Genomic DNA, 12,709 nt, shown 5'->3' with positions numbered 1-12,709 from the left:
AATTTAAAGCACCTTCAACAACGTTGATTTTGCTGCTCTGACTTTTGCTTCCATTCTCAGTGGTTTTATGTTGGGAATGCATCATAAACCAGGTAGAATGGGACTAACCTGGCAGTTCTGTTGGGAGCATGGCTTTGACTTCTCCCGTCTTATTGTTTTTACTTTGCAAGTTTAATGATGCATGGCCTGTGTCTCCTCCAAGTACATGTGATGTGACCACTCTTTGTTGACCCAAGTCCCATGTGCTTCTCCCACTGCGCCAAAATGGAGATGAACACGAGCTTCTCTTGGTTCTTCCTGAAATGCTCAGCAGGGAAGATCAAAGCATGGAGCCAAAATGCCAGATAAACTCTGACTGGAAGTCAGCTACTAAAATGCTTATGTTTTAAACTGGCTGTATGTTAAGTTTATATATGAAAAAGCAGAATGTGCAAGAGTAATTTTCAAAGCACAGAATATATGCATCCTTGTTGGACTTTGGCACCGTGCTTTAAGAGAGCTCATGCTGTTAGAATCCATCTGACATGCATTTTAAATATTTGCTTGGAGAGGTTTTTTATTTTGAAGTAGGTAAAGAGATCACTGACTGGTTGTGCAGTGCTAGCACACAAATGATCCAGTCCAGGCCTTGCTGTGTGTGCCGTATGAATGGATTTGTGGGGTGAACCCCATGGGCTCTCTCTTGCAGTGAATGTGTTTGTCTTTCTGCTGTTCTCCAGCCCTGCTCTCCTGGGAGCTGGCTCTACTTTTGCCCTGTGCTGTCACTGGGGCAGCAGATCTCAGCGGTAACGTCTCTGTGTAGGTGTCTGTATGATGTGTACAGGTGAAAAATGGCTGCACTATCAGTGAGTGCATCACAAACTCCCTGAAAATGTCACGTCAAAGGAAGAAATCCTCTCAAATCCTCTAAATAAAATACAGGTGCTTAAAAGAGCAAGGGTACCCAAGGAATGGCCAGATCTGCCAGAACTCTGATTGATAAATAAGCCTGATTTATGACACATGCACTGTACCTCAGCCATAGAGGATGATTTACAGAGAACAAGGGTCTGGCTGCAGCCTCCCTTATCAGGCTCCAGCTGGGATGGAAAATCTGACAACCAACAAAATTGCCAGGTGCTTCTGCACCTGCAGAGGATGGGAAAGGCACACAGGGTCAACATCCTGCCTAAATGTCACATGTGCTTAGCTCTGCAAACTGGAATTAACCTGTCTGAAGTTAATGGATACTGATCCTTGTGCTGTGTTGTTGCAGAGTTGGGATTTTACTTTGTAAGTGTTGCTGAAGATGAGGACAAACAAGTCTGCTAGCAAATCTAAGGCAAACAGGTTCTCTCTTTACCTGTCAGGAGTTAGATCTTTCTCCATCTCAGATATCTTTTTCTTCCCTGTTGTCTTACTTATCTGAGGACAAAACCAGGCAGGAATTAGTGACCTTAACACAGACATTTATGTTTGAATGTTCTGAAGCAAAATGAGGGCCAGAACAGCCAATGTTTCAGTATTCTAATGTGGCTCTTGTTACTGAGGGAACCCAAAAGCAAAAATCATATCCTTGAACAGCAGTCCCACTCCTTCCAGTGAAGGTGGTGACACAGGGAAGCATCTCAGGGCCATTTTGCTCAAGGGAAAGATCTTCTCTCCTTCCTTTTGATTGGGTATCAGGCAAAATTCTTTTACTGAAAGGGTAGTCGGGCACTGGCACAGCTGCCCAGGGCAGTGGTTGAGTCACCATGCCTAGGGAGATTTAAAAATCATGTAGATAAGGCACGTGGGGACATGGGTTAGTGGTGGTCTTGGCAGTAGTGGGAGAATGGTTGGACTCGATGAGCTGAGAGGGCTTTTCCAGCCCTAATGATTCTGTGATTCTTATTCTATGACTCTTTCTGAAGCACAGCTCTGGGTGAGGTCATATGGCCCAAGAAGGAAGCAGGAAGGAAAAGGGTGTGGGGTACAAGTAGCTGCTCCAGAGACTGTTTGTGCTTGCTTTTTCATTGTATATGGAAGCAAAATGTATAAGCACCTTCCCTGAGGGGAAAACCTCCTGAGACACTGGCTGCCCTCCCCCTCCTAACCATTACACATCCTCCTGCCTTCTCTTTCCTAATGCTTACAGGAAGAAGCTTGGAGAGGTCAGAAAAACATAACCTGCTTTTCTCATACTTTCACCACACTTTCACCATGGAAAGATTTTTGACTAGTGTGACAAGTGACTTTACATATTGCAAAAAACCTCATAGGTAAGAAAGATGTAACTCAGGACTCACAGGGCCCTCTATTAATGACAGCTCACAAGACTTAACTGCTGTTAGGGATAATTAGTAGAGGAGAGGGTACAATTAACCAACGTTAGTGCTCACCCACCATCAGTGTTCATACCTCAGTTCTGCAAAGCACCTCAGAATTCCTTCAGTGGAACTATTTGCACAGCAGTATTTGTGCCCCGTGGGATTTCTTCAACAGCTTAAATTTAAGCATGTGCTTAAATGCTTAGTTGAACAAGACAGTTTATTCTTTCCAAAAGTTTATGTGTGCTTTCCTGGGAATACAGTCATTTACTTCCTTTTTTTATATAGTGAGTACTTCTGCAGAGCTCTAGAGGCTGTGCTGTTGAGTTAAAAAATCCTATCCAATTGTCTGGAAAATGCTGGGATTTTTACAGAATGGATCATCAGCCTTCAGAAATAGATCAGTTTTAAGTTTTCAAGGACTGTCACAATGTAAATAACCTGTGGTTCAATCACCTGTTACTGTTTTCTATGCCACAAATTTAATCCAGATGAAAATGTAACCTAAACCCCAGCACTGTATGGGTAAACTAATGGGGAAAAGGGGATGGTTTTGAGTTTTGGGTTAGAATAATGCAAATAGCTCTGTGTTTGCAGAACTACACCTTTGGCTTCTTTGCAAAAATAAGTTTGGCAGCAAAAATCTCATCAGATTGTGCCAGTGGGATTTTGTCTTGAAGGAATGGGAAGAAGAAAGCATATGCCATGCTGTTGAAACAACTGAGGAAATATTGAGACTGTCACTGCTTTATTTTTGCTGTTCCACAGCTTTGTCTTTTTAACCTTCCTCCTAACAAGCCAGAAATGACATATCCTGGGGTCTGACTGGGAAGAAAAATTCATTTCTACCTATGTAAAGACACAGCATATGTCAAATTTATTGGCCAACTGGTATTATTCTCAAGGCGGTTTCACCAATAAAGTAACTCAAGAGCAAAACAAAAATGAATTATGCAGGGGGCAAATGTGTTTTCCTAATTAACATCAACGTTTGTGGAAAATTTGGCAAAGGCTGAGATGTGATAAGGGGAAATAGGAATTGTAGACAGTTGCTTGGCTCCAAAGTGTCTTATTGGGAATGACTTTTATTTAGGAAAGGATAATATTTAATGAATGTGAACATGCTCATCATTTATAATGGACATCTCCTGCTTTCTCTCTCTGAAATGTCAGTCAAGCTTCTGTGTAGATGTCGGTTGGCTCGGCTATTTTCTGCTTTGCTAAGTCCCACGTAGTGACCTGCATTAGCTGGCAGGTGGCAGAAGACTCTCCCATGCTCAGTGTGGTGTCTTGTCTTGCTGTGTGGGCTCAAGAAAGTGTTTTGGGAAGCTCAGAAGTTGCTACGAGCAAACAAGGCCTGGTTTCAGACTTGATTCCAGAGCAAACTCAGCTTCTGGAATGGCATCAGGAGGGAGAGGCCAAAACGTCTCACTGAGGGGAAATTGTTCCATGTTGGAACTGAAGGATCTGTATTGTCCTTTGGCTGTGATCACACAAGTCCTGCTGCCATTAGCTGTCTGCAGCTACTGCCACCAAGGATCATAGGATCATAGAACAGTTTGGGTTGGAAGGGACCTCAAAGCCCATCTCATTCCACTCCCTGCCATGGGCAGGGACACCCTTCACTAGACCAGGCTGCTTAGAGCTCCATCCAGCCTGGCCTGGAACACTTCCACAACTTCTCTGGGCAACCTGTGCCAGTGCCTCACCACCCTCACAGTAAAGAATTTTTACTCCTCTCTAAACCTACTGTTTTACAGCCATTCCCCCTTGTCCCTACATGCTCTTGTAAAAAGTGCCTCATCATGTTTCATATAGGCTCCCTTGTGTAACAAGAGGAAAGTACTCCTGTGGTTTAAGCAGCAGTGTACGCAGGTTTTTTTAGTGGATTCCTTGGATCCTGCGTGATGCACAGATGAGAGGTTGAGCAAGTGTGGATTTGCACGGTGCATGGGTTGAGAAGTCCTTTCTGGCAATGCTGAGATAAAACAAGCAGCTTCTGACACTTGTACTGAACAAGTCCTTAGACAAAGATGTTCCTGCTGGTTATTAAGATCCAGGTAAACAGGGGACTGTCATTTGTAATCCCTGTGGGATTTAGGTACAGCATCCAGAGAGGCTACAGCCTCCTCAGCTAGCTGAGAGCTCTGAGTGCTCATCTGCACCAGCTACAGAAAACCCATCAGGGCTTGGGAATGACTGTCCTCAAACCTGGTCTGACCCAGCCTATCTTCTGGATTGACTCTCTATGGCTTTGCTAAGTCTGTACATCTTATGGGTTTCTGTGCTTCTGCACAGCTTCAAGGCCTATGTCAGAAGCAACTTTTACACACTTGGGTTCCTATGCCCCCTCTTTCTGTTTCTTTGGTGTGGTTTTTCTGAGTTCTGGCCATGTCCTTGTGTATGTGTGGGTGTGTTTATTTCCAATGTATTGCTTTACCTGCAGCGGGATCAGAAATAAATCCTTGGGGGACCAGAGCAAGAAAAGCTGCACAATAGGCCTGATAACAAGCACTCTGGTAAGCTGTTAAGTTTAACTTCCAGGCCAGTTACAGACATGTTCCTCCCCAGGAAGTAATCTCCCTTCAGGTCTTTCCTCAGCCTGCCCTTACACAAGTGATTTCAGTCCCAGCCTGCTGGTCTGTGTCTGGGCAGGTGACACTGCCACTGTGCCCAGCAAAGAAAAATTCTGTTTGCAGCAGAATCACGTTTGTTTGTTCCTGCATATCCTCATCCCCTCTCCTGTGACAGTCATTAGCTCAGGAGCTACCTGGAAGAGTCAGTGCTCAGCACAGTGTGGCTCCTAATGAGGACCTGTCAATGCTGGGCCATAGGGGTGGGACAGTGTGTGGGGTGGGATGCTCCCAACACAGGGAGAGGCAAAGGAGCTGTACCCCAAAGGACAGCAGTGTGGCCTGTTACCTATCAGGTACAACCTAACTAGTTCTGGTATTTGGGTCTGAGACTCACTTGTCATGAGAAGAGCAATTTGCCTTTTCACCCAAGTTTGTTTGTCCACAAAGATGGCAAATGGGAATTTTTATCTTCAGGAGCAGTAAGAGCAGCTCTTGGTAGGGTTAAAGTGTCAGCTTTTAGCACTAAGGGATGTTTGAAGGTTTGAGAGTCAGTGATAAAATTCAGCCTAGAAAGTACAGTGCATGGAAATATGGGAGTGGCCTGGGCATGAGGACATAGGAGCCCTAGGACAGCAGTATGTACGCCTGGAGCTGTTAAATTTTGTTTATCCTAGGAGCTGAGAGTCTGAAACACTGACTGGAAGGGAGCAACTACCTTCCTCGTGATTTCCTTTAGAGTCCAATTCCAAAATGTCCTCTCTGCATTCTCCACAAAAGGGACTTTCAAACAGGATTTCAAACTCCAATTATTTCCCATGGGTCAGGCAGGTTTGATCTTTTTAATATGGCCTTGATAGAAACGTTCAGAGTTGAAAACTATTTACTTTAAGGTGTGCTCGAAAAGGCAGAGGACATCTACCCCAGGAGTGACTATTTCCTGCCAAAGAAAGCCCTAGATCTACTGTGGTGTTTTCCAGCAAAGAAATCTCTCCTTAAAACAAGGATTGAAAACAACTTGAAACTACTGCAGATCTGCAGTCTGTGTGCGCAGGTATGCACACACTGGGCTGGTTTATGACTGAGATACTTATGCAAATACTAATTAGAAAAAGCCTTTGCCAATTGAACATTTTGAATAGTTTTGCACAGGGAAGGTGTTTTGGATAACACTGGATCCCTCCCTCCATTCCCCACTCCTCAAACAGAACTGTTTTGGTTTGGGTGGGGTTTTTCCAGATAAAATCTTTAAGGAATTTTTATTATCTAAGTAGTATTTCTAATACTCTTCCCTGCCCCACCCCCCCATTCTCTCAGGCTACTGGCACAGTTTGGCAAAACAAAAGTTAAATAATCTCCCTACACCCTAATCTACTCCAACTCTATATTGAAGGGAAGAAAAAACCCCAACCCCACACCTAGGATAAAGCTTTATAATTTCATTGTGACATTTTAAAGCAAGCACTGACCAGCTAAATACATCTGCCCATGACAGCTCTGTGAAAATGGTTGCAATATTCTGTCTGTATATCTTAAGCCTCTCTATTTTTGAAACAGATTTAGGAATCCAACTGGTATCAGTTTTCAGAGTCTGTTATTATTAGACTGTCCCTGCATGTTTGTCAGGTGAAGGAGCATTTTAAAAGATAATTTGAGTAGAAGTAGAGCAACAGCAAGTATTTGCATGCTAAAAGGATTACAGAAATGAAATACAACATGAGATTAGGGCTGGCTATTTGCCCTGAGGATCTGAAGTGGATTTGCTGGTGTGGTCTGCAAGCTCGGAGTTATTTGGCACTGACATGATCTGTAGTTTAAATGCTTGGGCAAGGAATTCAGGGAGCCATGAGCTGTGGAATTCTTCAAATAGTGATGCTGTGAAACTAGAGGTGAACATGACATGTGCTGTGTTTCGGTGGGTTTAGCCTATTTTACGTGCCTAAACAGACTTGGCTTAATTGCAAATTTCCAAACCCTTCACGAGTAAGTAGTAACATAATGTGTGCCTGGCTGTATGTGATCTATGTGGGGTTATAGATGCATGAGAGGTTACACCAAAACATTCAAAGGGAATTTTTTTGGTGTACAGTTCTGAAACGTATTAACCAGTCCTTACTTAAGAAGAAAACAGCCAGCAGCTGGAAAACTTACTACTCCAGATTCATGTCTTCCTTGGAGAACAGTGTTATTCTGAACTAGTCACCTTAAAGAGAGGGATTGCTTGGATTTTTGTTTGACTGCATCAGAGGATTTCAAGGGTGAAAACCTGATCTATCTTGTAATGATTTATCTCTGGAATAGTTCAACATGTCTTAAGCAATATAAAGGTTAAGGAACAATAATAGCTAAAGGACAAGGCCCTGAATAAAGCCACAGGTAAATGGATTTCTAAGTGTTTCTGCCTTGAGATTCACTAAATGCTCAGGATGGATGTTTTGAGATTGGTGTCTGAGAGGGTTTGTACTGAACACCACTGTATCTGGGCAGAGAATTGAAACTGACCCGAAGTTCTCCCAACTTGCAGCTCTTACCTTTTTACTTTTTCCACCTTGTTTCTGATTGCCGCTTATCTCTCCATCCACAGCCAATCTGAGATTCTCCAGTTTCTGCTCCATCAATTCATCAACCTGTCCAGACAAACACAGTTGAATCTCCCTCAGTGTTCTGTTCTGCCACCTCACCTCAGACAAATGTTCAGCTAAACAAGTGTTGAAGCAAAGAACAGGTAGTAGGGATTCTGAAAGGAGGGAAGGTCTATGCCAGGGCCAGTTCCTACAGCTGCTGAAAACTATACACAGGTAATGCACATGATTAGTGTCCTCTTCCTATTGTAAGCACACCTGTACTCTGATCTCTTCTTCCACTTCTTCCCGCATCTCTTCTTTGATCAGCTCTGGGTCATGATCCTGGAGAAAATCCAGTCCCTCATCTCTGTTCTGCCAAACAGCTGTTACCCAAAAGAAAGAAAAAAAGGGGAAAAAGTTACAGAAGCCAATGGTTTCTCCAACTGTTTCTGCAGGCAAAAAATGGGCAGTTGCAGGCAGCTTTTATTAAATTATTAGCTGTATGAAAGTAGCAGGCTCGAGGGACCCTTACCAAGTTCAGAGCCTGTTGTGTTAGGATCTGTAAATCTTGAGGTTAAGGGTTTAGTTTTTTGCCTTTGGCTACTAAATGGTATCAGATTTCAGGAGGATAATGGGATACTGAGGTTATAAAGCTGAATGCCTGGAGTGGTGTTGATCTTCAAGAGTACAGTGTCGGCCAAACCTTATCGTGCCTGACACTGGCATTCTCTTTGTCTCTGCTAATAGCACAGTGCTTAGATCTTTACCATGCAGCAGGCACAGAGATGCCTCCTGTCCTGAGGGCTGTGCTTTCCTTACCTGTCTCTTGGCTGGCATGGTGCAGGCTTGGGGACCAAGGGAAGGGGGTTAATTTAAAGCTCCCTGTTCTCCTCTCTGCTCAGTAACCTAATGCTAAGCTAAAGCTGCTACAACCTTGTGTGTTAGCCCTGCAACTCACACAGGGCTGACATATGGGCCAGAGGCACTGAAATAGGTATAAAAACCTGCACTGAGCACGTGGAAATGGGAAAGAGGGAGGGGACAGTGAGTGCGACATCCAACCCACAAGTGATGCATGGCCACACACAGCTTCACTTGCAGCGATTTTAAGCTTGATGCAGTCATTGAGAGGCAGTCCAAGTGCCTCCCAAGACAAGACAGGGTTACCTGATACAGCACCTCTGTTCTAAGTGTTGTGCAAAGGGTAAGTGTAAGGAAACCTACCACCTGGCCAAAGCAAACTTGTGCAAACTGGTGCTCAAAACAACCAATTTATGGTTGAGTCCCTAATGATGCTGTGGTGCAGCTCTTTGTTTTTGTTGAAGCAAACCTCAGTTTGCACTTTAGAAAGGAAACTAAATGAAGACTGATGAGCTCAGTGCATATCTACGTTCTCTGCTGTTGGAAAAGTACCTTTCTAATGGAAACACCTTTTCTTTTTTCTACCCTTCTTGAGCTAATTTGAAGGAAGACAATTCATATCTCTAATTTCCCTGCATTTCAAGCCTTGATGGTATCTTTCTTAATGACAGCTAATCTCCATCAGTATGTGCTAACTCAGTTTCCAGATGATTTAAAGTGACAGCTTTCCCCTTGGAGACACAGGCACCTCTAGGAACCTGTTTTGTACAAGATGCTCCTCCCTACACTCTCTGCCACATTCAGAAAGGCTTTCACAGTACCCACAGGAGATCATTTAAGTTTTAGTCCAGTTAATACAAGACTGGCTGCTATTTCCATCCCATACAAATTTTCAGAGCCCAATTATATTTGGAGTATTTGTGGTTTTACACACAGGGAATAATTTTTGCAAGTGAGTAGTTTCAGTTTCATAACTGATGAAAGTGGAGAGGGAACAGTGGATATTTTGGTCATGAAAAGAACTTAGAAGTATAAACATTAATTTCTTTAAATTACTTCACTTGCGTGGCATCACAGATGCCATGGAATATTTCCGTAGGAAGAGCTGATTTACCCTTGTTAAAAGGTCCCTCCTCCAGCCCAGAATTTCAGTTTTGCAGAAAAGAGACGTTACATAGGAGTGATGTGAATTTTTAAACACTTCCCTGACTGGGTCAACAGGTTGCAGTGCTGTGTTTTCACAGGAGTAGTAGGCTCTGGATATTTATTTTTCATAGAGGGATCCATAGATTTTATTTATTCTGTTTCTTCATAATTGTTTGCTGTCATTTTGTATATTAATTAGTGGTTAATACTCACTGCAGGCAAAGCAGGACAGTCCCCACAGGCTCTGGGAGTACCTGGCAAGGAGTTTTATGTGTTATATTAGGTTAGCCACTAGGTTAGAGGTGCCTAATTTCAGTAAGGATATCAATAACTCCTAGGTGTTAGATGCTCTGTTATTCTTTTATAGATCAACAAAATGTTTCCAAGGTATTTTTAAAGGCAGGTCAGGAGGCTAAGGATGTTATGTTTTCACTGGCTGGTCAGACTCGGGTGTTTTGTTCCAGGCAGGGTCATCCAGCTCCAGGAGCTATTTCTGTGCCTGTGTGTCTGCAGTGCAATTTATGTCACCTTTTCTAAAGCAGTGTATGCTTATTTTTGGATGATTTTATATGCACACCTCTCTAGCTGAGGGCTCAGAAGGCAAGCCAGCCCACTGATATGACTCCTAAAATCAGCATCTCAGTTCTGCAGACCCATAGGTGATTTCAGTATGCCTGAATTTCAGGGAACAGCTTGTGGCTAATAATTGCAATGCATTTATTTGAAGCATGGAGCTTTTCTTGAAGTGGCTACTTTGAACCTCCTGGCGAAAGGATTTCAATCTTTTGATGACTGGTTAAAAACACACCTCAAAGGTTGGGCCATGGAGTATTTGGGTTGAGCTCAAATATTGCCTGCAACACTGAGCAAGTCAGGAACATCAAATGGCCACCAGTAAAATGGCAAAAATAGCACACTGGTGCCTCACAGCACAGGGCACTGCAAAAACAAACCCCAGGATGAGGGAGGGAAACGGTTCAAGCAGCTTACATTTGCTCCACATAAACTCTTGCTACAGCAGTGTGACAGGAGAGCCCACACAAACCTGCTGTCTCCAAACCATCACTGAAGGTAAGTATTTGTGAAGAGCTTGGCAAATGTAGTTTACCAACTAGGAAAACTGTCAAGTTCAGTTCTAGAAGGAAAAAAGCCTTCATGAATTCCAGTGGAGTTTAGGCAGCAGTTCTAGCTTGGTAGAGGAGGAAAACACATGGGGTGAAAAGGCAGATTTTTTGTGAAATAAAGCAGCAGTTCAGGGGATAGGAAGACTTTCTTAATTGTAAGCATTGTGTGTGTGTGACAAAATAAAGATGTTTGTTATTTAGTCAGCAATGATTTCAGTGAACTTTAGACAAGAGTCTTTAAATCACTCAGTTAAGGCACGTGGTACAAACCTTTCTTCATCAAGCTTCCTTACTTCAATCATGTTTCCAATGTTTATGCACCAATAAATCTGAACTTCTGTGCAAATTCTGACAGTAAGTGACTATTTCTAGATAAGAATAGCAAAAAGTTCCCAGCATAGAAAGACCAAACTCAAATCTCTTTACTCTGCATAATTCTGCTCCTGAAATGAAAGCAGGCTAAAATCAAAAATACAAGAAACTGCTCATACTGTTCTTGTCAGATGCAGCTGTATATTTGATTCTGGAGGCCGTGACCAAAGAACCTTGTCCATGGCCAGACTAAAAGTGAAAAGATTCTGAACAAACCACAGGTAGTGCTGTATTAGTGTCCTGCAATAAAAAGCACCAAGTGCTTGTGAATGAGGCAGAGGAATTAACAGCTGTTTATGCAAAATAAGTGTGGTGTACTAGGAGAAAGAGAGAAAAAAAAAACCCTGAAGTTTAACTGCTCAGCTACAGACTCTCACTGTGCCTAAGACAGAACTGCAGGTATTCTTTGAAGCCTGCAAGAGATCTCTTTCCACTCGGTGGGTTTCTGGTTGTGCTCTGTGCAGAAAATGGTTCCTTCTCATGTGCCTTCAGAGCCCAGGAGTAGCTGCCAGCTCTGGCAGGCTGGGCTGGGGGTGAGCGCCGGCGTTTAAGGCTGAACGCCAGGCTGAGTCTCTAACTAGCACAGGAGGATGCTACCTGTGCCTGACCAACCCGAGCACGTTGTCGCAGCTTCCCTGCAAGTGCTGCCAGTGCATAATGGGAACATGAAGGTGCTCACACTCACAGGCTTTAGGTATCCAGCTCAGGGCCTGAACGGGAATGAAGGTTCCACAGGCAGCTAACAGGCTGATGAGGTGCTCTTTGGGAGGCTTTGTGAGATGCACAGGGACATGACTCCCACCTTAGCACTCATCTCTATGTGAAAACCTAGCAGGAACAACCCCAAAACAGTTATATGTTTGCAAGGCTCAGAGCAGGTATCTTGTAGGAAATGGCAGGACTGGTGTTCAGATACAGTTTGAGCGAATGATGTGTCCCTCGTCCCCTCATATGCTCCTTGACTTGTTACTCCTTGGGACTGTTGTGAGATCTGGGAGTCTTTAGTGCTATTAAACTGAACTATTGACGTGATTTTATCCCTCACTTGTTAAAGCCCCTGCATTGAGGTTACAGCCAAACATATTCCCTACAATGCAAAACCCTCCTGCCTTCTCTTCCCAGCACACAGAGCCTCCATACTGCTCCTTCACTGCCCTGGGGACTCACTGAGTGGGAGACTCAGCCTTGCTGTGCCTGGTTTCGAGTTGCAGGTGCCATTTCATCCTGAGTGCATAGGAAAGCACAAAAAATGTTCTTGGCCAGCTAAGGAAAGAAGTATAGATGAACCTGATCCTTATCTGAAGCACCTGCTGACTTCAGTGGGGTTCTGGTGGAGCCTTCAGGAGTAGAGAGTCTGGGGTGAAAAGCTCCTTTGTAGCCATAAAGCTGCTTTATGATTTATGATGTGTAAAAAAATGCTAATTGTTGTTAGAGGTCAGGCAAAACTACTGGTGCACATTTATCAAGTAAGTTGTATACTTGTTTCTCTCCAGCCAGCCCAAACCAGGAGGAAAACTTGACACCAGTAAGGAGGGAGTAATGGAGACCTTTTCATATGAGGAATTTTAGCAAGGCAGTAACTCTGCAGAATGGAGAGCAGAAATGACGTTATTCCAAACTGCATTAGAATAGAATCTGCAGGAAACACAGCAAAAATACCCCCATTTCCAATTCAGACCAATGCATGACTTCCAGGCCCAGCAGACGTGATTGCTGACTCACTTGGGTATGGGGTGCACACTGGAGACAAGTGTTTGAGAGAGAAACAGATGTATCAAGGG

General features: G+C 43.6%; 1 protein-coding gene across 1 annotated transcript in view; it reads right to left on the bottom strand.

Annotated features, from left to right (window-relative positions):
• IQCA1 (IQ motif containing with AAA domain 1) overlaps positions 1-12,709 on the bottom strand; it is a 91,721-nt gene that overhangs the window by 25,364 nt on the left and 53,648 nt on the right. Inside the window, exons 9-12 of the mRNA XM_009077091.1 lie at positions 7,702-7,808; positions 7,393-7,488; positions 2,054-2,061; positions 1,343-1,399 (exon numbers count right to left, since the gene is read on the bottom strand). Coding sequence (XP_009075339.1) covers positions 1,343-1,399; positions 2,054-2,061; positions 7,393-7,488; positions 7,702-7,808 — 268 coding nt within the window. The remainder of the gene's footprint in view (positions 1-1,342; positions 1,400-2,053; positions 2,062-7,392; positions 7,489-7,701; positions 7,809-12,709) is intronic.

Source organism: Acanthisitta chloris, unplaced genomic scaffold (assembly GCF_000695815.1).
Source record: "Acanthisitta chloris isolate BGI_N310 unplaced genomic scaffold, ASM69581v1 scaffold15416, whole genome shotgun sequence".
Taxonomy (NCBI): Eukaryota; Metazoa; Chordata; class Aves; order Passeriformes; family Acanthisittidae; genus Acanthisitta; species Acanthisitta chloris.
The sequence above is the reverse complement of the archived record's forward strand: the minus strand, read 5'-3'. Positions and strand labels throughout refer to the sequence as shown.